The following is a 21601-nucleotide window of genomic DNA, read 5'->3' on the forward strand; positions in this document are numbered from 1 at the left end:
CTCCCGCGGAGCGCACCTCCCCCCAGATTTCCCGCCAGCAGGCCCCGCGCGGTAGATGCCTTGCCTCTAGTGGCTCGGTCCGACGGAGCGGTTGAGCCTCGGCCTCTGTGGCTATGTCGCGACAGAGCACGCTGTATAGCTTCTTCCCTAAGTCTCCAGCCGTGAATAATGCCAACAAAGCCCCCGTCAGAGCCTCAAGTGGAAGCAGCGCCGCCGCCGCTGCCACCCGGGCCTCCCCTTCCCCAGGCGGGGATGCGGCCTGGAGCGAGGCCGGGCCTGAGCCCCTAGCGGGTACCACGTCGCGGGCCGAAGCCAGGAACCTCAACGGAGGGCTGCGGAAGTCGGCCTCCCCTGCGGTCCCCGCCAGGTAGCGGCGTGGGGGGGGGGGGCGGTGCAGGGAGGTGGCCTCGCGGGGCTAGGGTTGCGCGTCCAGGCCCTGGGCTCGGAGGAGGTGGGGCTGCTTGAAAGAGTGCAGGGAGCTTTGGGGGTGTAGCTTGTAAACAGGGTGCGAGGAAATCGGCCATGCCAGGAGAGGGGGTGGGCGGGGAAGGGAGGACGCGCTTAGTTCGGAGGTGGAGGAGGAGAAGTCTGCCAGGTGCGGGAGGAGGAGTGGAAGGTGCTTGGAGTAGGAAGGAGAAAGGGGAGAAGGGAGTACTGGGGGTGGGGCGGGAAGAAAAAGCTGGCCTGCGCGGCGCGCAGTGCGCCCTCTGGGCGAGGGAGGGGTGGCGCCTGCCCCGGGCGGGGGAGGGGTGGCAGGAAGGACGAATGCCTGCCGCAGGGATGGACGCCGGGAACCAGCAGGTTGTGGGGGCGCCGCGTGCTTCGAGTGGGATATCCGGAGGATGTTCCCCCATCAGAGTCGGGATGGTCCATTTCGAGCCCGCTAGTTGCTCGAGGAACACCCTCGATGTTTGGATTAGAGCGTCGGACGCGAAGCCTCTGGCGGGGTGGGTGTGTGGGCTGTTGGGGTGGGTGAGTGTTACCTTCTGCAGTAATCTTGGGGCCTCCCTGGCGGCTCAGAAGGTGAAGAATCTGCCGGCAATGCGGGAGACCCCGGTTCGATCCCTGAATCGGGAAGATCCCTTAGAGAAGCGAATGGATACCCACTCCATTATTCTTGCCTGGAGAATTCCTTGGAGAGAGGAACCTGGTGGGCTATAGTCCTTGGAGTTACAAAAAGTCACGACTCTACTGAGCGACTAACACTGGGGGGTGGACGGCAAGTTTAGAGCGCGGGGGTGTGTCAGCTGGTAAACCGAGGGGCCTGATTGGTCCGAGTTAGCAGGGGCGGGGAGCAGAAAGTGCGGGGACCAAGCTGGGTCAAAGTATAGATAGATTGCATATGCATCAAAACAGATGGAAAGCTTAATTTAATGTTAATTTTGACATCTGGAAGTATTGTGCGAGTTGAAAGTAATGTTAGTTTAAGAAATAGTGCTTTTTTTTTTTTTTTTTTCCTCACCAGGGAAACTCTCGGGATCTAAGTTCGGGGACCAGGGATTGAACTTGGGCCATGGCAGTTACAGCGCGGAATCCTAACCACTAGACCGAAAGCACTCCCCGAAATAGTGCATCTTTTGTTAGGGATTTCAGGGGAGGATGGGGGACTGTAATTTTTTCCTGAATTGAGAGCCCCCAAAGGCCTTGATCTGGCTCTGGGAGAGAGGTATGAACGTGATAAAGGCTAAGCCTGCCCGGCGGTGTCTTCCTCTCCTAGGCAGTTTGGTGGTGGTTCAGGGTTTGGCAGGCCTTTGTTGAAGTAGCGGGCGACATTTTGAAAAGCTCTCACTTATTGTATCCCATGAATTGTATTAGGCATAAAGTGTAATGGCAGCCGTCTGAACGGGTGAAATAGTGGTACAAAAAAAGAGAACACATTCAAGATCAGAGAGCTGAGTAGTTGATTTAGAATGTCTTGCGTTTCAGGCGTCCCACAGATTTTTCAAAGTGCAGCTGTAATTCTCCAAGCGATCCTCTCAGGAAGTTTATGTAGTGGCCTGAAGAGTGGCAGGAAAGGAGAAGAGTGGCAGTGGAAAGGAGAATGTTTTTGTGGACCATATGTTTTGTGTGTGGCAGTTTAAGTTATTAGTTTTTTAAAATCAGTACTTTTTAATGAAAACAACTTGACCAAAAATCTGTCACAGAATTTGAGACCCATTAAAAAAAGTTTAATGAGAAGAAAAAAAAGAATAAAAAAAAAAAAAAAAAGAGTGGCAGGATTTACCACCCCAGAATGTGCCTCTGGCATAGAGGTTATTTTGAGCTGAGTATTTTCGAGAAGGGGAAGACAGCGGAGAACCTCTGAGAACAGTAGAAGTTATTCTTCTGTAAGGGAAATTTACATTTAAAAGGAAAATCTCCATTTGTAAGGATGCCTGCCTCTGTACTGAGAAGGGAGATTCTATAGGCACTGGACTGAAATCTTAATAACAAACACATCCTTGTTTTTTGTGCTTTTCTTGGTAACCTTCCTGGTCTCCCTCCCCGGCGCCCTATCTTTCCTTTGTCTGTAGCTGAAGACAGTGGTTTAAGGTGTAATGTGGGCCATCTCCAGGAGTGTTACTCAGTTTCCCTTTGTATCTCTCAGCCAAGAACTCAGATGACGGAAAAATATTTTCCCTGGGGGGTGGGATGAATTGGGAGATTGGGATTGATGTGTACACTGTTGATACTATGCGTAAAATAGATAACTAATGAGAACCTACTGTATAACTCAGGGAACTCAAGTGTTCTGTGGTGACCTAATGGAAAGGAAATCTAAAAGAGGGGTTATATGTATCAGTATAGCTGATTCAGTTACTGTACAGCACACTAACACAACATTGTACATCAGTTATACTCCAGTGAAAATTAAATATTTTTCCAAAATAATTTTTTTCCTTCCCTACATGTGCATCCTCTGTAACAGATGCATGGTAAGAGATGTACAAAGTGTTACGTTCACCTAAACTTGAATTTGATTCTTCCTGCATCCATTCTAAACAGATGGAATTATTTGTTGTATGGTTGTGCTTTATATTTTGAATAGCATATGCAGTTTTTTTTTTTCTTTTTTTTTGAGGTCTGAATTTTAGAAACTCATAAAAGACTTATGAAAGAATGTATTGTTTACACTTGACCACCTACTCTATAGGACTGCTTTCAGGGTATTCAAGAACAATGGGCAAATATTTGATTCTAGGTTTCTAAAGAACTCTCCATTCATTAGATAGATTTGGCCTTCGCCTAACAAATGTTAACGTACCTCCTCTGGCAGGCATAGTATTGGGCGTTGTGGAACCTGGATATAGAGTGAGCTGGACAAGCGAAAAGGCAGTTTCAGAGCAGGAGCAGCGCTGGTGAGCTCTGTCCACTTTTGGGGGAGGATGGGGTATGTGTGGGTCAAGGTAGGCTTTCAGCTCTAAGGCTGAGACCAGAGGATAGATAAGTAGAAGTTAGCTCAGCTGCTGTAGAGGTGAGGGGGGTCTTAGGAAGCTGGTGCAGGAAGAGGAAGGTCCTGCAAATTGAGAATGAAGACAGGAGGCCGGAGCCTTAGGTATGAGGAGATCCAATCTCTGCTGATGGGCTACAAACCATTTGGACTTTGCCTAGGGATCAGTTGGAAGAAGTTGAGCATCTTTCAGTGGTCATTTGTCATTTAGTTACCTTTTGTGTACCACTGTTAAAGTGTTTTGTCTTTTTTCTTTCCTTCCCCTAGGGTCTTTGTCAGGTGTGATGCAAAAGTCTTTTTTTCACCTGGGTTGAGAAAGAGGAAGCAGTTAAGGTGACAGCAGTTTGGGTACATGGCTGCAGGATGTGTGTCTGTGCACTCTGGGCTTGCTTCTCAGTACTTCATTTCTTCTGTAGCCTTTTTTTTTTTTTTTTTTTAATTTTAAGTCTTTATTGCATTTGTTGCAATACTGCTTCTGTTTTATGTTTTGGTTTTTTGGCCAGGAGGCGTGTGGGATCTTAGCTCCCAGACCAGGGATGGAAACCACACCCCCTGCATCAGAAGGTGAAATTTCAACCACTGGACCACTAGGGAAGTCCCCTGTAGCTTATTAAGACAATTGAAAGAGCTGTGAGCAAGGCTTTTGACTACGTAAATCTGGCTTTTTAAAGCAAATCTTAGCTGGTTTATTTTTTGCAATCTCATTTCAGTAATTATCTGTTGATTATGAGAAATGAGGACAGTAAAAAATTTTAAGTGTGTGCCTTGTATTCATTTATAGGAGTGGTGTGTCAGACCGTGACAAGATTTTTTTTTCCCCCCTAAGAGCCTTTAGTTAAAGGTAACAATCTGCCCTAGTTGTAGGTGCCTTTCCTTCTACTTTTCATAGTTAAATCTATTTATAGTAATATATTCTAAACAATATAACACCTTATATAATAGTTTTTGTAAGAAAAGAATTCAGGCTTTTAAAAAAGTGTCATGGTGGACTTGGTTTCACAGACTTAATTTGATTTAGTCAATTTAACTAAAAAGATGCTGAACTTCTCATAATGATTTGGCCAGCAGGAGCCTCTTTTAAGCTGGCGTTTATAACTTTTTAACATTGCCTCAGAACTTTTCATTCTGATGACGACTGTCAGTTGTCCCTGCTCCTTGAGCTGCTTTCCGAAGAGCCCCGGTTTTAGTTTTTTTATAGGCTTCTTTTCTAATAATATTTAGGAAATAGTTTTAGAGGCCAGTTTGGATGATAATTTATATGGTTGCCCTCGACCTCATGCATAAGTGATAGATGCCATAGTTATCCAAGCCAAAGGAAGGAAAGCCAGGTGAAGGGCAGAGAGGTGCAGGTAGATGGGTAGGTGTGATGGGAGCCCTTGGTAATAACTCCTCTGGTTACTTCTGTTTTCTTATTAGCTGTTTGAGGGTAGGGGCCTTCTACTCTAATGGTCTATGTTGAGAAGTAGATACAAGCACTGATAGGTGGTTGGCTTGAAAAGAAATGTTGCTTATAAATTTGGGGCACAACTAATAATTGACACCAAGGTAATGGGCTCCCTCTTCAGAGGGAGCAAAAATAATGGCATTTTTTCAACCAAAGTGTAAAGATTTGTCATGTATATTTAGCTTTATTAAGTCATTTCTTATTTTTAGTTGTATGAAGTTGTGTTTTAGTTGTATGTTTTACACTTGCTTTTCTGAGCTGTCACCTTTCTCTTACCTTTTTAAAGCTGTCTTTAAAAATCCCAAGAATATCAGACATTTGAGATATATTATCATTTTAAAAGCAATTGTAAAGTGAACTCCCAGGCGGTCAGTGGTGAGGACCCCACTCTCTCTGCCAGGGGCCCAGCTGGGCCCTTTCTCAGGTGACTGAAATCCCACAGAGGTGTGTGGCGCAGCCAGAAAACAAAAACCACTTGTAAAATCATAGTTGAATCATTTATAAAGTATATCATAGGCTAATTCCCATATTTATTTTGGGATTTCACATTGGGCTCTAAGAGGAACCCATTCTACATTGTAAAGTGACTTTGGCCTAGATATTTTCAAATTGGATTTGCATTGCATAGGGTTTGATGATCCTTGTTAATGTTTAACACAGTCCTAGTTATTTGAAAAGAGAAAGAACGTATTAAGATTGTCAGGAAGTGGGAGCCAAATGTTAAAATACAGTAAAGTCTGAATCTGACTGTTACATAAAGTTTCAAGTAGAGCCATTTGTATTCATCTCTGATTTTATAAGGTCCTCTGGCTCTTTAAGGATCAACATATGAAAAATAGCAGATATTCAAATTATAGTACATTCCACTGTGATCCCATGCTTAAGTTATAGTTACATACTTTAAAATATGGTATTAGTATTGGTAAAAATCTGAATATTTGCATGGATTAAAATTTATTTTCCTTTTATTTTGATATTCTGCGGAGACTGCACAACTACTAGAGGTAAAAATTTTAAATTACCTTTAAAGAATTCATTTGCACATAGAAAGTCAGTAAATTAAAAAGAATTTTTTTCTGAAAAGCCTTTTAACATTGGGGGAGCTATCCATTAATTTTTTTTAAGCTACATTCTTAGTCTTAGCATTTAGAGTACTTCCATTTTCTTTCACTACACTAGGCTTTGTGTCCTAACCACTGGACTACGAGGGAATCCATTCTGCCCACACCCCATTCTTAACAGCAGAGTTAATTTATACATAAGATTCTGTAAGTATAAGTTTATGTTTAGGGTGAGGTGATGTTGAAAAACAATTTTGTTTTTAAACAATTCAGTTTATGATGGCATTTTAGCTTTACAGATCTGATGATTGTAATCAGCTTTTTATGTGTTTCTTCCTCTAGTGAGGATGCACATTTATTTGCCTTTCAAATAAAGTCAAAGACATTAAATGTTAACAATCACTCATTTCTTTGCTTATGCCGTGCCGTCACTGCTGTGAAGGCTTTCCTTCAGTGGTGAGCAGGGGCCCCTCTAGTTGCACTGTGTGCAGGCCTCTCACTGCTGTGGCTTCTCCTGTTGCAGACCTTGGGCTCCAGGGCACTCGGGCTTCCGTGGCTGCAGCTCCCAGGTCCCAGTGCACAGGCTCAGCAGTTGTGGTGCCCAGGCTTAGGTGCTCCACCCCGTGTGGGATCTTCCCAGATCAGGGCTTGAACCCGTGTCTGCTGCATTGGCAGGCGGATTCTTTACCACTGAGCCACCAGAGAAGCCCTGAAGACATTACATTTTCAAGTTGGTTGCTTGGAAAGGAACCTATGTCAATTTGAAACCTTTGAACACCATTTTACAATTTGTTGTACAGTTTGTACACTTTTATACAAATGACAAGAATTTTAAGGTAACAGAGAAAGCTCAAATTTCCTTTGGGATAAAAACTATATTAACTTAGTACTGTTAAAGGTATAGAACTCAAAGTTTCCCCCCCATGTCTTGGGTCTCAGCTGGAAACTTGAGTTACTCTTAATTGAGGATAGACAGGAACTTTAAGGAGGCAAGTGTGGCCATCTCATATTTTTTGCTCAAGAATTTTGATCTACATATTTAGTTTCTAAGACACCTGAGATATTTGCAAGTGCTTTGTTGCTTCACACGAGATAAAACAGAATTGTTACTTTGGGGGCGTCCTGCTCCTTTGAACTTCAAATGTACCACCAAGATGTTCATTCTTGTCAAAGTCTCTGATGCGCTAACTCTGTTCTAAAGAATGTGTAACTTTTATAGACATGTATGTAATGAAATAGCTACTGTTGAATTAGCCATATCTTAGTCCTTACCCTCACATGGGCAAGGAAAACAGTCTTCACTTTTACAAAGCACTAACACTTTGTATGAAAGTGAAAGAGGAGAGTGAAAAAGCTGGCTTAAAACTCAACTTTCAGAAAACTAAGATCATGGCATCTGGTCCCATCACTTCATGGCAAATAGATGGGGAAACAATGGAAACAATGACAGACTTTATTTTTGGGGGCTTCAAAATCACTGCAGATGGTGACAGCAGCCATGAGATTAAAAGATGTTTGCTCCTTGAAAGAAAAACCACGACTAACCTAGACAGCATATTAAAAAGCAGAGACGTTACTTTTCCAACAAAGGTCCATCTAGTCAAAGCTATGGTTTTTCCAATAGTCATGTATGAATGTGAGAGTTGGACTATACAGAAAGCTGAGTGCTGAAGAATTGATGCTTTTGATCTATGGTGTTGGAGAAGATTCTTGAGAGTCCCTTGGACAGCTAGGAGATCCAACCAGTCCATCCTAAGGAAATCAGTCCTGAATATTCATTGTAAGGAGTGATGCTGGAGCTGAAACTTCAGTACTTTGGCCACCTGATGCAAAGAACTGACTCATTTGAAAAGACCCTGATGCTGGGAAAGACTGAAGGCGAGATGAGAAGGTGACGACAGAGGATGAGATGGCTGGATGGCATCACCGACTCAATGGACATAAGTTTGAGCAAGCTCCGGGAGTTGGTGATGGACAGGGAAGCCTGCAGTGCTGCAGTCCATGGAGTCGCAAAGACTCAGACATGACTGAGTGACTGAACTGAATACTTTGTAAACCTGACTCCTTTCTGGCCAGCCTGAGCTCACCTAGGGGAGGAACTGCTTCAAACTAGCCAGTGATGAGTTAAGGCTTCTTGATATACACACCAAATTTCATCTCTTAAGGGATGAAGGGCAACCAGGCTGAACTGATGAGTATCTTTACTGGTTCCTGTCAGAAAAATTGACTTTGGCCAACAGTTCGTAGTCTGATATCTGAAGACCTTACAGCCAGAAATATGCTTCCTATGAGGAGACGTGTTCATTGGCATAACATGTATTTGCTCTGGCCAGTTTTCTAGAAGTTACTGTCATAGAGTTCAGATTCAGTTCTGATAGTGTATTTATATATGACAAAGATTATTTCCCTCTGTTAGCAACAGGAAAGGGTACAGATTTAGGGTACTCTCAGGACCTAACATACAAGGAAAGCTTGTGGTTTCCTGATCCCAGTGTGATAGACTTTGTGGTTAAGTGGTTGCCTGGCTAAGTTAAGGGAATGCCTGCTCTACAGCACCACACAGAGATAAGGATCTTTGTCTCCTCTTTAACAAATGGATATGTTAGTAAGGAGGAAACACTTAAGATACCTGAATTGTGCAGACACAGCTCCCTGTTTGAAGATGACCCCTGTGGTGGTTGACAGCAATAATTAGACTCATGCTGGTCAACATAGTTTGCTAAGTTGAAAGAATGTGCTTTAAAGGCGCTGGATGTAAGCACCAGCTGAAGCCATGCTTCTGTTCTGGTTTCTTTTCTGCCTGGTATAGGGATATCCACATCCACATTTTCTGAAGAAAGAAATAATTCAGTTTTATGATTGAGCCTGATTAAGGTGGCCTCAATTGATTATTCTAAACGGTCTAAAATATTCTCTTTTGTAATATATTTTACATTTGTCATTGTTCAGTGCAAACCTTTAAGCAGGCTTAGAAAATCATGGTATATAGTACTGGAGCAGAGTTTATCCATTGTTGTGGCCTCTCTATCACTGAGGGACTCCTGTATACTTCTTCCCTTTCTCAGGAAATCTTCAGGGCTAAGTCAGTTTTTGTGAAGATTAGATCTCCTGTTGATTCTGTAGGCTTATTTATATAACTATTTGTGTACACAGCTATTTTGGGCACATTACATACTTATCTCTTAAGTTTTCCCACAAAACTAGATTTTTAGGGGTGGGCTAGGGGTATTAGTCTGCTAGCTTTTGGGGTATTTGGAATACACTGGAGCAAAGTTTTAATTAAATGATTTTTAATGTAAGTATAGCAAATTTACCTAGGCAATAGCTTGGTATTTTATTAATACTTTGGGTCAGATCCTGTTCCTAATGTATGCATGTGTTAGTACAGGTGTTACTCACAATTTGGATTACACATACAATGAGTTTATGTCTTTTTCCTGCTATTACCAGTCTGTCAGAATTCTGCCATAGTTTTTAAACCTTGAATAATTCTGAGATAATTTCTGACTTTAATACCATTACATTTGTGTCTTGCTTATGATTTTAAAAATGACTTGAAAATCTGATTTTAAAAAATCATTACATTTAGAATTTCTGTGCCTGAATATTAATGCCAGAAAATTTCAAAGGTGTCTTAAGATACTTTCCTTAGAACTGCTTTTTTGTAGGTAATTGCCTTTAATGTAATTTAACAAAATATTAACCAAGTTATGTATTTTCTCTTGGCAGCAGTTCTTGTGACTTCTCACCAGGTGATTTGGTTTGGGCCAAGATGGAGGGTTACCCTTGGTGGCCTTGCCTGGTTTACAACCACCCTTTTGATGGAACATTCATCCGTGAGAAAGGAAAGTCTGCCCGAGTTCATGTACAGTTTTTTGATGACAGCCCAACACGGGGCTGGGTTAGCAGAAGGCTATTAAAGCCATATACAGGTAAGAGATTTACTTTGCAGGTTGGGTATGTTTGTAAGATAGAGCCCACACACATGTGAGTCTGAATGTTAGTGTCTCCTACATAGTGCATTTAAGCATTATTTTACTCCAATAAATTGTAAGAGTGGATGTGGTAAAAGCTTCTAGCATGGGAAAAGGATAAGATGTAGCTGATCTTTGGCCAGTTTGTGGTGTGGAGTTGAATTTTTATTTCTGTCCTTCTGAGTGACTTACAGCAATATCAAACCCTTAAAGGAAAAATGATTTCATGATTGGGTCTCATGATGGACGACAATGCCAGATTCAGACATGAAAAAAATAAACAGTGTTCCTATCTTAAAACGTTCCAAAAGAAAGACAATGTAGCCAAGATACGGAACATATAGATCAATGACACACTCTAGGACAGGTGGAGATGCATGCGACCTTGGCTTCAAAATGCTCACCTTATGAGCACATCTGAGTTGAGTTTCATATCAGAAACCAGACTTCTGAAACCGTGACTCACTCTTCCCAGGCCCAGCCTCATTTATCACAGACATCAGCAGTCCTGCGTGTATGGTTTCACCTAGGCTGGCTGCACCCTGTCCGTCTCCTGCAGTGCATGCACAGTGTGACTGCAGGATGTAGTGCATGCACAGGTTTTTTCCATTTATCTTGACTCCTGGCTAGGACATTGCTGAACTCAGTATCTTGGAATCAGAACAGCGGTCAGTGTCCCAGAAGCCTGGGAATCATGCCCTTTAGGCCGTAGTGCTCCTCAAACTGCAGGGCAGACAGGCCTGTGTAGAAACCTGATGTGCAGGGTGAGAACAGAGTGAGAGAGTTTACTTCCATCGTCTATTAATTTGCTGTATAATCTTGGCCAGAGTGACTTCTGTTTGCATGCACGCAAGTTGGACCAGATGATAAATGAGGTCTTTTTCCAGGACAATTTTGAGATGCTAAACCAAGCCTTGGCAAAAGATGGCTTTAAAAAGAGATCAAAAAAGTTTACTTTTATGTTGTAATTATTTTATAAAGTTATCGCTGTGCATTTTGCTCTTTGCCCTTTAAATTTCCAAATTGTTGCAAAATGTATATGTGAATAAATCAGCAAAGAGGTGTGCATGAAAACAGTAGGCCTCTGGTGGCGGGGATGGTCTTAGGGTTGTAGTTTGCATTAGAGGTTTTAGGGGAATGGTGGTGATACTAGATTGGTGGGGTGAGCACAGCTATAACAGGTACTTTGGGAAAAGTTCAGAGCCACTCTTAATGATTTTGACTGTTGCAGTTTGTAGTTTTGGTGTAGCTCCTTAGAGAAATAAGAAATTGCAGCTTTGTTTTAGTCAGCTCATAAAAGTTGCTAATTCCATGGAAATTTAGAATGTCCCATCAGTTTTAATATACTGCAAGAAGGGAGTGGTGTAATGTTTGGATCTGTTAGACAAATTCAGGTTTGTTTTGCAGCTGTAGTTATATTCAGGTAGAAGAAGAGAACAGACATTCCTAGTTAGGCCTCTTGGAAAAGAACTAAAACAATTCTGTACCATTAGTCTTATAATTGTCTATATCTAACCTTTTGCTCACTGGATAGACATGTCATTTAATACTATAGCTGTTTGAAATGAAATGAATAAAGGAAGTTTTACTTTAAAACAGAGCAAGACATTTTTGATGCAACTATTTTGAAGAAACTTTAAAGTCTGCACTGGGTTATTCTCCTCCCAAAATTTAGGATTCCTTAGAGTAGGGTTTTTAAAAAAATCTGTCTTATCTAACTGCCCTGGGAACAAACATTGTTAATGTCATTGCTTCATTTAAGTGACAGTGTAGTTTTTGCCTTCCTTAAGCAATGTTTGTTTAAAAAGAGTCAAATCTCCTTTACATCTTATGTACCTCTAGAGGTGTGGTTTTAGGGTCCACAGTCTGAAGTCTTTCTGGAAGAGAGAGTGGTCCTGGGTGAACCAACAATGAAGGTAACTTACAGGAGGTAAAATAGGTAATTTCAGTTTTACTGATAGTTTTACCCTGAAAATTCCTTCTGTGAAGGCTTTATTGATCTTACCTATATCAATCAAAAATAATGGGACATTAAAAGTTATACCTGAAGGACTTCCCTGGCAGCCTAGGGATTAAGACTGCACTTCCATTGCAGGGGCATAGGTTCCATCCCTGGTCAGGGAACTAAGATCCCATGTGCCTTTGGCAAAACAAAACACCTTGATGGTTATCATTCTTGCTCCTTAGGGCAAGTGGTTATACATTGAGCCAAATGTTCAGCCAACTGTTCTTATTTATAAATAAATACATGTGTGTTTTTTAGGTTCACATTCCAAGGAAGCCCAGAAAGGAGGTCATTTTTACAGTGCAAAGCCTGAAATACTCAGAGCAATGCAACGTGCAGATGAAGCCTTGAATAAAGACAAGATTAAGAGGCTTGAGTTGGCAGTATGTGATGAGCCCTCAGAGCCAGAGGAGGAAGAAGAGACGGAGGTGGGACCCTGCTAACAGGCAGTTGTTACTATTGTTTGGAAAATGTGGTAATTTCCTATTTCAGTTCAGTTGCTCAGTCATGTCCAACTCTTTGCAACCCCATGGACTGCAGCATGCCAGGCATCCCTGTCCATCACCAACTCCCGGAGCTTGTGTGTGTGTTATATACACACACACACACACAAATATATATAAATATATTTTATTTGGTATTCATACACATACTTTCTTAAACCTCTGGTCATATTCAGTTACTTAGAATCCTCAGCAGTCTAGCACCCTTTTTTACTTAAGTTCTCAAGTCTGCTGGAAACACACATGCTTATTGAAGGGAGTACCATTTTGGTAACCAGGATAGAGCTAGGGACAGTGAGGACATGGTGATAAAATTGGTTATGGTGTCTGATAGTAACCTTTTATATGAGGGTGTGGAAATGATCCAGTTTTATGTTCTAATACTTTTTTGTTGTATTTTAAATTGGTAAGAAGAGGTTGAAAGACAATCTTGGTTTCAAATATTAATGGTCACTTTAAGTGAATTAAATCTTAAATGAACAAATAATTGGTATACTTGAACATTTTCTAATTTAGTAAATTAATGAGATGTGCTTAGACTCATCTATAAGCTGCTTGATTTTGTTCTATTCTATATGAGATAGGCATATAAAATGCGTTTTAAGAGAAACTGGCACTTCTGTGGTGATCCCAGTAGATAAAAGACTGCACTCCCAGTGCTGGGGGCTGGGTTCGATCCTCCTTGGGGAACTAAAAGCCCATATACCACAACTAAGCCTGCTTACTGCAACAAAGAACGAGCGCAGCCAAAAAAAAAAGAGAAATGTTTTTAATCTTATTTTTGAGGTTGAGACCAGGGATCATAACATTAATCAGATGTTTAGATCTGGGTGGTAATGACAGAAATCATTTAACCTTGTAACTACTTTATATACGAGGGAGGTCTATGAGAACTGAACGTGCCTTGCTGAAAAAAATAGAGCTGGTTTGTGGAGGAGCAAGGACTAGAACTAAAATGATTACTGTTGTTTTTTTATAGTAAGGAATTTATAGAATGGTAAACTATAATATGTTCAACTGTAAAAGAAGCGATGACCTTGGAAGAAAGATAAGTTTTGTCTACAGCTATGACTGTTAATGAGGACATCACCTATGGGTATTTTTTTTCATGTATGGTCATCCTAAGGACTTCATTAGTATTAAATAGGAAAGGACTCTCATGACAGAATCACTTAATCCTGTATTGTGATATTTGTATTAATTTTAGGTGAAACTGAAATTGCTATCCATTGAGAAAGAAAATAGTTTCTTATTTCTGGAGATGGGTTCTTGACATATGAAGTTGCAGCATATTGAGAGAGACTCCTTAGCAATATTGTCATTTTTCCAAATTTTACTTTTATATTTTAAAATATTCTTTCTTTGCCTCTCAGGTAGGTGCCCCTTACACATCAGATAAGAGTGAAGAGGAAAATGACATTGAGAGTGAAGAGGAAGTGAGGCCAAAGGTGCAAGGATCCAGACGAAGTAGCCGACAAATAAAAAAACGAAGGGTCATATCAGACTCTGAGAGTGACATTGGTGGCTCTGATGTGGAATTCAAGCCAGACACTAAGGAGGAAGCAAGCAGTGATGAAATGAGCAGTGGAGTGGGGGACAGTGACAGTGAAGGCCTGGACAGCCCTGTCAAAGTTGCGCCAAAGCGGAAGAGAATGGTAACTGGGAATGGTTCTCTCAAGAGGAAGAGTTCAAGGAAGGAAATGCCTTCAGCCACCAAACGAGCAACTGGCATTTCATCAGAAACCAAGAATACTTTGAGTGCTTTCTCTGCCCCTCAAAATTCTGAATCCCAAGCCCACATTAGTGGGGGATGTGATGACAGTAATCGCCCCACTGTCTGGTATCATGAAACTTTAGAGTGGCTTAAGGAGGAAAAGAGAAGAGATGTACACAGGAGGCGGCCCGATCACCCTGATTTTGATGCATCTACACTCTTTGTGCCCGAGGATTTCCTTAATTCCTGTACTCCTGGGATGAGGAAGTGGTGGCAAATTAAGTCTCAGAACTTTGATCTGGTCATATTTTATAAAGTGGGGAAGTTTTATGAGATGTACCACATGGATGCTCTTATTGGAGTCAGTGAGCTAGGGCTGGTATTCATGAAAGGCAACTGGGCCCATTCTGGTTTCCCTGAAATTGCATTTGGCCGATACTCAGATTCCCTGGTCCAGAAGGGCTACAAAGTAGCACGAGTAGAACAGACCGAGACCCCAGAAATGATGGAGGCACGATGCCGAAAAATGGCACACATATCCAAGTACGACAGAGTGGTGCGGAGGGAGATCTGTAGGGTCATTACCAAGGGCACACAGACCTACAGTGTGCTGGAAGGTGACCCCTCGGAGAACTACAGCAAGTACCTTCTTAGCCTCAAGGAGAAAGAGGAGGAGTCTTCTGGCCACACTCGCGTGTACGGAGTATGCTTCATTGATACCTCACTAGGGAGGTTCTTCGTAGGTCAGTTTTCAGATGATCGCCACTGTTCCAGGTTTAGGACTTTAGTGGCACACTATCCTCCAGTACAGGTCTTATTTGAGAAGGGAAATCTCTCAGCGGAAACGAAGATGATTCTCAAGAGTTCATTATCCTCTTCTCTTCAGGAAGGTCTGATACCGGGCTCCCAGTTTTGGGATGCAGCCAAAACTTTGAGAACTCTCCTTGAAGAAGGATATTTTACAGACAAGTTAAATGAGGAAGGTGGGGTGGTACTACCCCAGGTGCTTAAAGGTATGACCTCGGAGTCAGATTCTATTGGATTGACACCAGGAGAGAAGAGTGAATTGGCCCTCTCTGCTCTTGGTGGTTGTGTCTTCTACCTCAAAAAATGCCTTATTGATCAGGAGCTTTTATCAATGGCTAATTTTGAAGAATATGTTCCCCTGGATTCTGACATGGTCCATGCTACAAGACCTGGTGCTCTCTTTGCTAAAGCCAATCAACGAATGGTGCTAGATGCTGTGACATTAAACAACTTGGAGATTTTTCTGAATGGAACAAATGGTTCTACTGAAGGGACCTTGTTAGAGAAGATTGATACTTGCCATACTCCCTTTGGCAAACGGCTCTTAAAGCAGTGGCTTTGCGCCCCACTCTGTAACCCTCATGCTATCAATGATCGCCTGGATGCCATAGAAGACCTAATGGTTGTGCCTGACAAAATCTCTGAGGTTGTAGACCTTCTTAAGAAGCTTCCAGACCTTGAGAGACTACTGAGTAAAATTCATAATGTTGGGTCTCCCCTCAAGAGCCAGAACCACCCAGATAGCAGGGCTATAATGTATGAGGAAACCACATACAGCAAAAAAAAGATTATTGATTTTCTTTCTGCTCTGGAAGGATTCAAAGTAATATGTAAAATTATAGGGCTTATGGAAGAAGTCATTGATGACTTTAAGTCTAAAATCCTCAAGCAGGTCCTTACTCTGCAGACAAAAAATCCTGAAGGGCGCTTTCCTGATTTGACTTCAGAGCTGAACCGATGGGATACAGCCTTTGACCATGAGAAGGCTCGAAAGACTGGGCTGATTACTCCCAAAGCAGGATTTGACTCTGATTATGACCAAGCTCTTGCTGACATAAGAGAAAATGAACAGAGCCTCCTGGAATACTTGGAGAAACAGCGCAGTCGAATTGGCTGTAGAACCATAGTTTACTGGGGAATTGGTAGGAATCGTTACCAGTTGGAAATTCCAGAGAATTTCATCACCCGTAATTTGCCAGAAGAATATGAGTTGAAATCCACCAAAAAGGGCTGTAAACGATACTGGACCAAAACAATTGAGAAGAAGTTGGCTAATCTGATAAATGCTGAAGAACGGAGAGATGCATCATTAAAGGACTGCATGAGGCGACTGTTCTATAACTTTGATAAAAATTATAAGGACTGGCAGGCTGCTGTGGAGTGCATCTCAGTGTTGGGTAAGGCTTTCAACAGGTTTATTCCTCAAGCTTTAGTTAGTGATGCCCTGTGTGCCAGTTTTATATTGAAATTACAGCCCACTGGAAAGTCCCCATTGACTCAACCCTAAACTCAAGTAACGGGTATATATTTTGATCAAATTTCAGTTGAATTTATATTTATAGTATTTGATAAATGTTGCTTTTAAGCTATTTTTGAAAGGTGCATAGGACATTATGTTTCCATTGCACTTTATTTATTTATTTATTTTTCCATTGCACTTTAAAAACATTTGGCTGCTCCAGGTCTTAGTTGTGGCACTTGTGATTGTTGTTGCAGCATGCAGGCTCTAGCTCCCTGACCAAGGATGGAAGTTGTGCCCCTGGCATTGGGAGCACGGAGCCTTAACCACTGAACCACCAGGTTCAGTGAAGTCCCAAGCTACTTAGGTTAATTTAAAGCTATCCCTTGACCTCTGTTTGTTTTACACTCTACACATGTATTGAAAAGATTTTAATCTTTCCTTTTTCTCTTAGCCCAAGTTATCACACTTTGTCTTCTGGGTTTATTTCTAAGAGCCCTGGTTTTGTATTTGTAATTAGGTAACCTCTTTAAAGGAAAAGGCATGGCCAACTTATTTTGAAGCCTTTGCTTGTTTTAGAGTTTTGAAGTTTTCCTTTTTTTTTTTTTTTTTTTTTTTTACAGTTTTGAGGGTTTTTTCCTGTGTTTTGACAATTTCTACTTTGAGGGGATAGATTTCTTAATGAAGTGCTGTAAGGAAGACATGTAAAACATTTAGGCTGATGACTCATTTCCAGCTAATGAATCCATTAACAAAGCATTTTATATACTGTGCAGTTAGAACAATGTCACTAGAGTGCCTGCTTACAGAAAAAAACCTGCCATGTCTAAAGTGGAACATGTTAACCTCTACTAAAGCATTTCTGAAAGACTTGTATAGAAGTTGGGCCTTTGTTGCTTATCAAAAATGATGAAGCCTCACTTTTGTCCTCTGTTTACCAGATGTTTTATTGTGCCTGACTAACTACAGTCGAGGGGGTGATGGTCCAATGTGTCGTCCAATAATTCTGTTGCCAGAAGAAGATACTCCTCCCTTTCTAGACCTTAAAGGATCACGCCATCCCTGCATTACGAAGACTTTTTTTGGTGATGACTTTATTCCTAATGACATTCTAATAGGCTGTGAGGAAGAGGAGGAGGAAAATGGCAAAGCTTATTGTGTGCTTGTTACTGGACCAAATATGGGAGGCAAGTCTACACTCATGAGACAGGTAAAGTATTATAAATGGTGGTGTTACAAAACTTTGAGTGAATTTATTACACATTTAAGCCACTGTTTCCTAAAAAGCTCATGATAGTCACTGACTTACTGATAAGCAAAGGAAAACTCCTTGAGTCATGAACTGTGTTCATTTCATTAATCAAATATTTGCCTGATGTTAAAGGAAATACTTAAGAAGGTGAAGTTGGTTCAGGCCATGACTTTTATGAGCTCTGCATCCATTTCCTTTGAAGGTTAGATGTATTCATAATGAATGAAAATTATACAAATGTACATTTGTTCTTAAATTAGGTTCATTTCTAGGAAGCCTTAGAACCACTGCACTTGTTCATACAGGAAAGCAAATGTAATTCATGACCTTTAGTTAACTGTTGGGAACTGCTTTTAGGGAAGACAGTAAATATATTTTCCTAACCTTTTGTCAGGGGTTGGCAAGTCACTGAGCTAAACATGATTTAGATTTGTAAAGGGTTTAGAAAAAATGTCACAGAGACACTGGGCCCTTGACAAAAAATGTTTGCTGACCCTCTTATTCTACTGTACTGTATTATATACTTTGTACAAATTTACTGACTGGAGAGGAGCAATAGTGTAGTGATATGGTTTTTAACCTTTTCATTTTAAATCAAAATCATCTAGAGAGCACAACAAAAAAAGTACCTGGGAGTTGGGGTGTATTCATCCTCTGAAATTGTTTGGTTTGCAGTTGGTTCTAGGCATCAATAGTTTTAATCCTACTGTTCAGCCAGAGTTGAGAAGCAATAGTGTAGTGGGTTAGTGTATATGTTCTGATGTTTTAAAGCCAGCAGGCCCTCAGCCTCACTTTTCCTACGATTGTGAAGATTGTTTTTTTAAGAGTGCCTGACTTCTCAGTTGAGTTCAGTTCAGTTGCACAGTTGTGTCTGACTCTTTGCGACCCCATGAATCGCAGCATGCCAGGCCTCCCTGTCCATCACCAACTCCTGGAGCTTACTCAAACTCATGTCCATCAAGTCAGTGATGCCATCCAGCCATCTCATCCTCTGTCGTCCCCTTCTCCTCCTGCCCCCTCCCAGCCTGGCTTCTAGTTAATGATCTGTTCTGTTAATATCAGTCATAAAATAACTTTTTCCTCCCTCATTCACAGGCTGGCCTATTAGCTGTAATGGCCCAGGTGGGCTGTTACGTACCAGCTGAAGTGTGTAGGCTCACACCAATTGATAGAGTGTTTACTAGACTTGGTGCCTCAGACAGAATAATGTCAGGTGAGTTATTTTTCTACCTAAGGCTCTGTTATTTGACAATTCATTATGCAAGTTTTAACATACTAGAAGTAATTAGTAAAATTTAATCTTTAGTACCACTGGGTAGTTCATAACTGATTCAAATGATACGAACCTAAAAGATGTTTCTGCTGTTAAAAGAGGATTCTCATTTTGATCACTTTTTTTTTTTAAAGGTGAAAGTACATTTTTTGTTGAATTGAGTGAAACTGCCAGTATACTTACACATGCAACAGCACATTCTCTGGTGCTTGTGGATGAATTAGGTAAGACATTAAAATTTCTAAAACATTAGTACAAAGAATTATTTTTCTGGAAAATGGTCTGAAGGACACATTTCTTAAAGAAAAAGAATATGAATATACCCACCTTTGTCCATAGACCCCACAGTTGGCACTAGGTGGCAATTTCTAAATCCTGTTCGAATTTAAATTGTAATACAGGGATAATTGGATAATAAGGCTATTTAAAAGGAAGTTTCTGAAGCATAGTGGCACTTGAATAATATTCCTGAACTCCAAGGGCTGATAAGCAGGCCTGCTTTAGCTAGAGAGGGCCTGTTTACAGAGTGCTTTTGGATGTACTAAGCTGATATTCAGTACATTTTTAAAAAATTCTGAGGCCTGTCCTTCTTGGAATATAATAGGGCAGACTGTATAATATATAGTTTATGTATATTTTCATAGGAAGAGGTACTGCAACATTTGATGGGACAGCAATAGCAAATGCAGTTGTTAAAGAACTTGCTGAGAATATAAAGTGTCGTACGTTGTTTTCTACCCACTACCATTCATTAGTTGAAGATTATTCTCAAAATGTTGCAGTGCGCCTAGGACACATGGTATGTATAAATTGTTTATTCAAAAATTGTGTTGGTTTTTGAGTGGGTCCTTCCATTGCCAGCATGTAATTTTTCTTTTTTAGGCATGTATGGTAGAAAATGAGTGTGAAGATCCCAGCCAGGAGACTATTACCTTCCTCTATAAATTCATTAAGGGGGCCTGTCCTAAAAGCTATGGCTTTAATGCAGCCCGGCTTGCTAATCTTCCAGAGGAGGTTATTCAAAAGGGACATAGAAAAGCAAGAGAATTTGAGAAGATGACTCAGTCACTGCGATTATTTCGGTAACTATAATTGGATATAACTTTACAACGCAGTTTCAAAAGCAGTAAAGGGGTGGATGATGCACTGTGAAAAATGCAAACTAACTTTTTTTTTTTTAATTTTAAGGGAGGTTTGTCTGGCTAGTGAAAGGTCGACTGTGGATGCTGAAGCTGTCCATAAGTTGCTGACTTTGATTGAGGAATTATAGACTACATTGGAAGCTTTGAGTTCACTTTTGACAAAGGTGGTAAATTCAGACAACATTATGATCTAATAAACTTTATTTTTTAAAAATGACCATTTTTCCATTTTCTTTCTAGGAAATTAAACCCTTTTAATTCTTATCTACCTTCTACATAATGGTTATTGAATACTCCACAATATATTAAGTCTAGATGTTATGGTACATGCATACACTTTCAGGCTGTTTATACCCACTGTCACCAATACACATAAATGGGGGGGGGGGGGCTATGAAACTGTATAGGGCTGTATATATACTTGTCTCAGCTTAATGCAGGAAATTGTTTTAATTTCCAGCAATTTGTCTAAACTGTTCAAAAAAAAACTATGAACAGAGTTCAAATACAGGACTGTTTTGAAGAGACTTTCTAAAGTGTACTTTTAAAACATAGTAGTTTTTACCTTTCACAAAACTGAGTTACAAGAATACTTTTGTTTTACAGTGCATCCCTTCCTAGGAAGTCTCATTAAAACACTCACTTTTTTCTAGGGGTGATTTTGAATGCTGCACAGGGAAGGGAAGGAAATAATAGTCTTAACTTTTCTTAAAGGATACCAGAAACATTGCTGGATATAATTTAAGATTAGTGTTTTCTCTTTCATAGAAAGAACGTACATACTGGGACATGAGTACAGTTACAGCAAGTCTAGGTGTGCTAACAAAACAGGGCACATTCAAGTACAATAAGATTTTGCTTGAAATTAAAAACAAACTACATGAGATTAAAGCATTAAAATCATATTTCTCAATCTGAATACATGTTAAAAAAAAAATCAAAAGAAACGCAGAAGTGCTAGCTCACATTTTTACCATATTACAAAAGCAATTGGTACCCACGTCCATAAAGCAGCAACAAAGCTGCTCGTCTATTGAAGAGTACTACTGCAAGTTGGACTGCATTCAATGCTAGTTGTAAAAACACCAGCTTTTTTTCAGAAGTTGGTATCTGTACAAAATTGAAGCTTATTTTCTTCACTTCTGTCCCTTCAAAAGTCTTTACACAGTAATGCTAAAACACCCAGCTTTGAGATCCTGAGTCAATATATTGCCACTTTCTTTTTGGTAGCTTGAGCTTCATAGTGTCAACTGACCTTGTGTATTCATTTTTAATACAGTCTCTTCCTGTAGCATGGGCAAATATTTTAAATCTTCCAAAAAAAAAAAAAAAACAAAACCCAAAACGCTTTAAGTTATGATGTTAGAATGGCAGGACTTTTTCTTTAGGGAAGGTATTCAGTTGTGCTGCAATGTATTAGATTCTATAGGTGGAGCAGAGTCATATAGTGTATCTGTATCATGTGTAGGCTCACCAGCTAATGTACAAGGATTAGACAGTGTTCCAGCACCACAGTCACAGAAAAACCTGAAACAAA

The 21601-nt window shown here is 40.7% G+C and overlaps 2 protein-coding genes across 4 annotated transcripts in view; one reads left to right on the forward strand and one right to left on the reverse strand.

Moving 5' to 3' along the window:
* The first annotated feature begins 27 nt into the window (after positions 1–27).
* Positions 28–20281, forward strand: MSH6 (mutS homolog 6). Of its 2 annotated transcripts, XM_020903692.2 has the most exons (10): positions 28–367; positions 9665–9867; positions 12173–12342; positions 13791–16335; positions 17339–17607; positions 18745–18862; positions 19057–19146; positions 19567–19721; positions 19805–20004; positions 20111–20281. In XM_020903692.2, exons 1-10 carry the CDS (start codon positions 114–116, stop codon positions 20190–20192), a joined length of 4086 nt encoding a protein of 1361 aa, XP_020759351.2. In that variant the 5' UTR covers positions 28–113; the 3' UTR covers positions 20193–20281. The 2 variants fall into 2 exon arrangements, with proteins under 2 accessions (XP_020759351.2, XP_070334085.1); XM_070477984.1 differs by lacking the exons at positions 28–367; positions 9665–9867; positions 13791–16335 and having other exon boundaries at positions 12265–12342.
* Positions 20248–21601, reverse strand: part of FBXO11 (F-box protein 11) — a 109793-nt gene continuing 108439 nt past the window's right edge. For both annotated transcript variants that reach the window (XM_020903694.2, XM_020903693.2), the window contains exon 23: positions 20248–21591. In XM_020903694.2, coding sequence (XP_020759353.2) covers positions 21462–21591 — 130 coding nt within the window. In that variant the 3' untranslated portion in view covers positions 20248–21461. The remainder of the gene's footprint in view (positions 21592–21601) is intronic.

Source organism: Odocoileus virginianus, chromosome 2 (genome assembly GCF_023699985.2).
Source record: "Odocoileus virginianus isolate 20LAN1187 ecotype Illinois chromosome 2, Ovbor_1.2, whole genome shotgun sequence".
Lineage (NCBI taxonomy): Eukaryota > Metazoa > Chordata > Mammalia > Artiodactyla > Cervidae > Odocoileus > Odocoileus virginianus.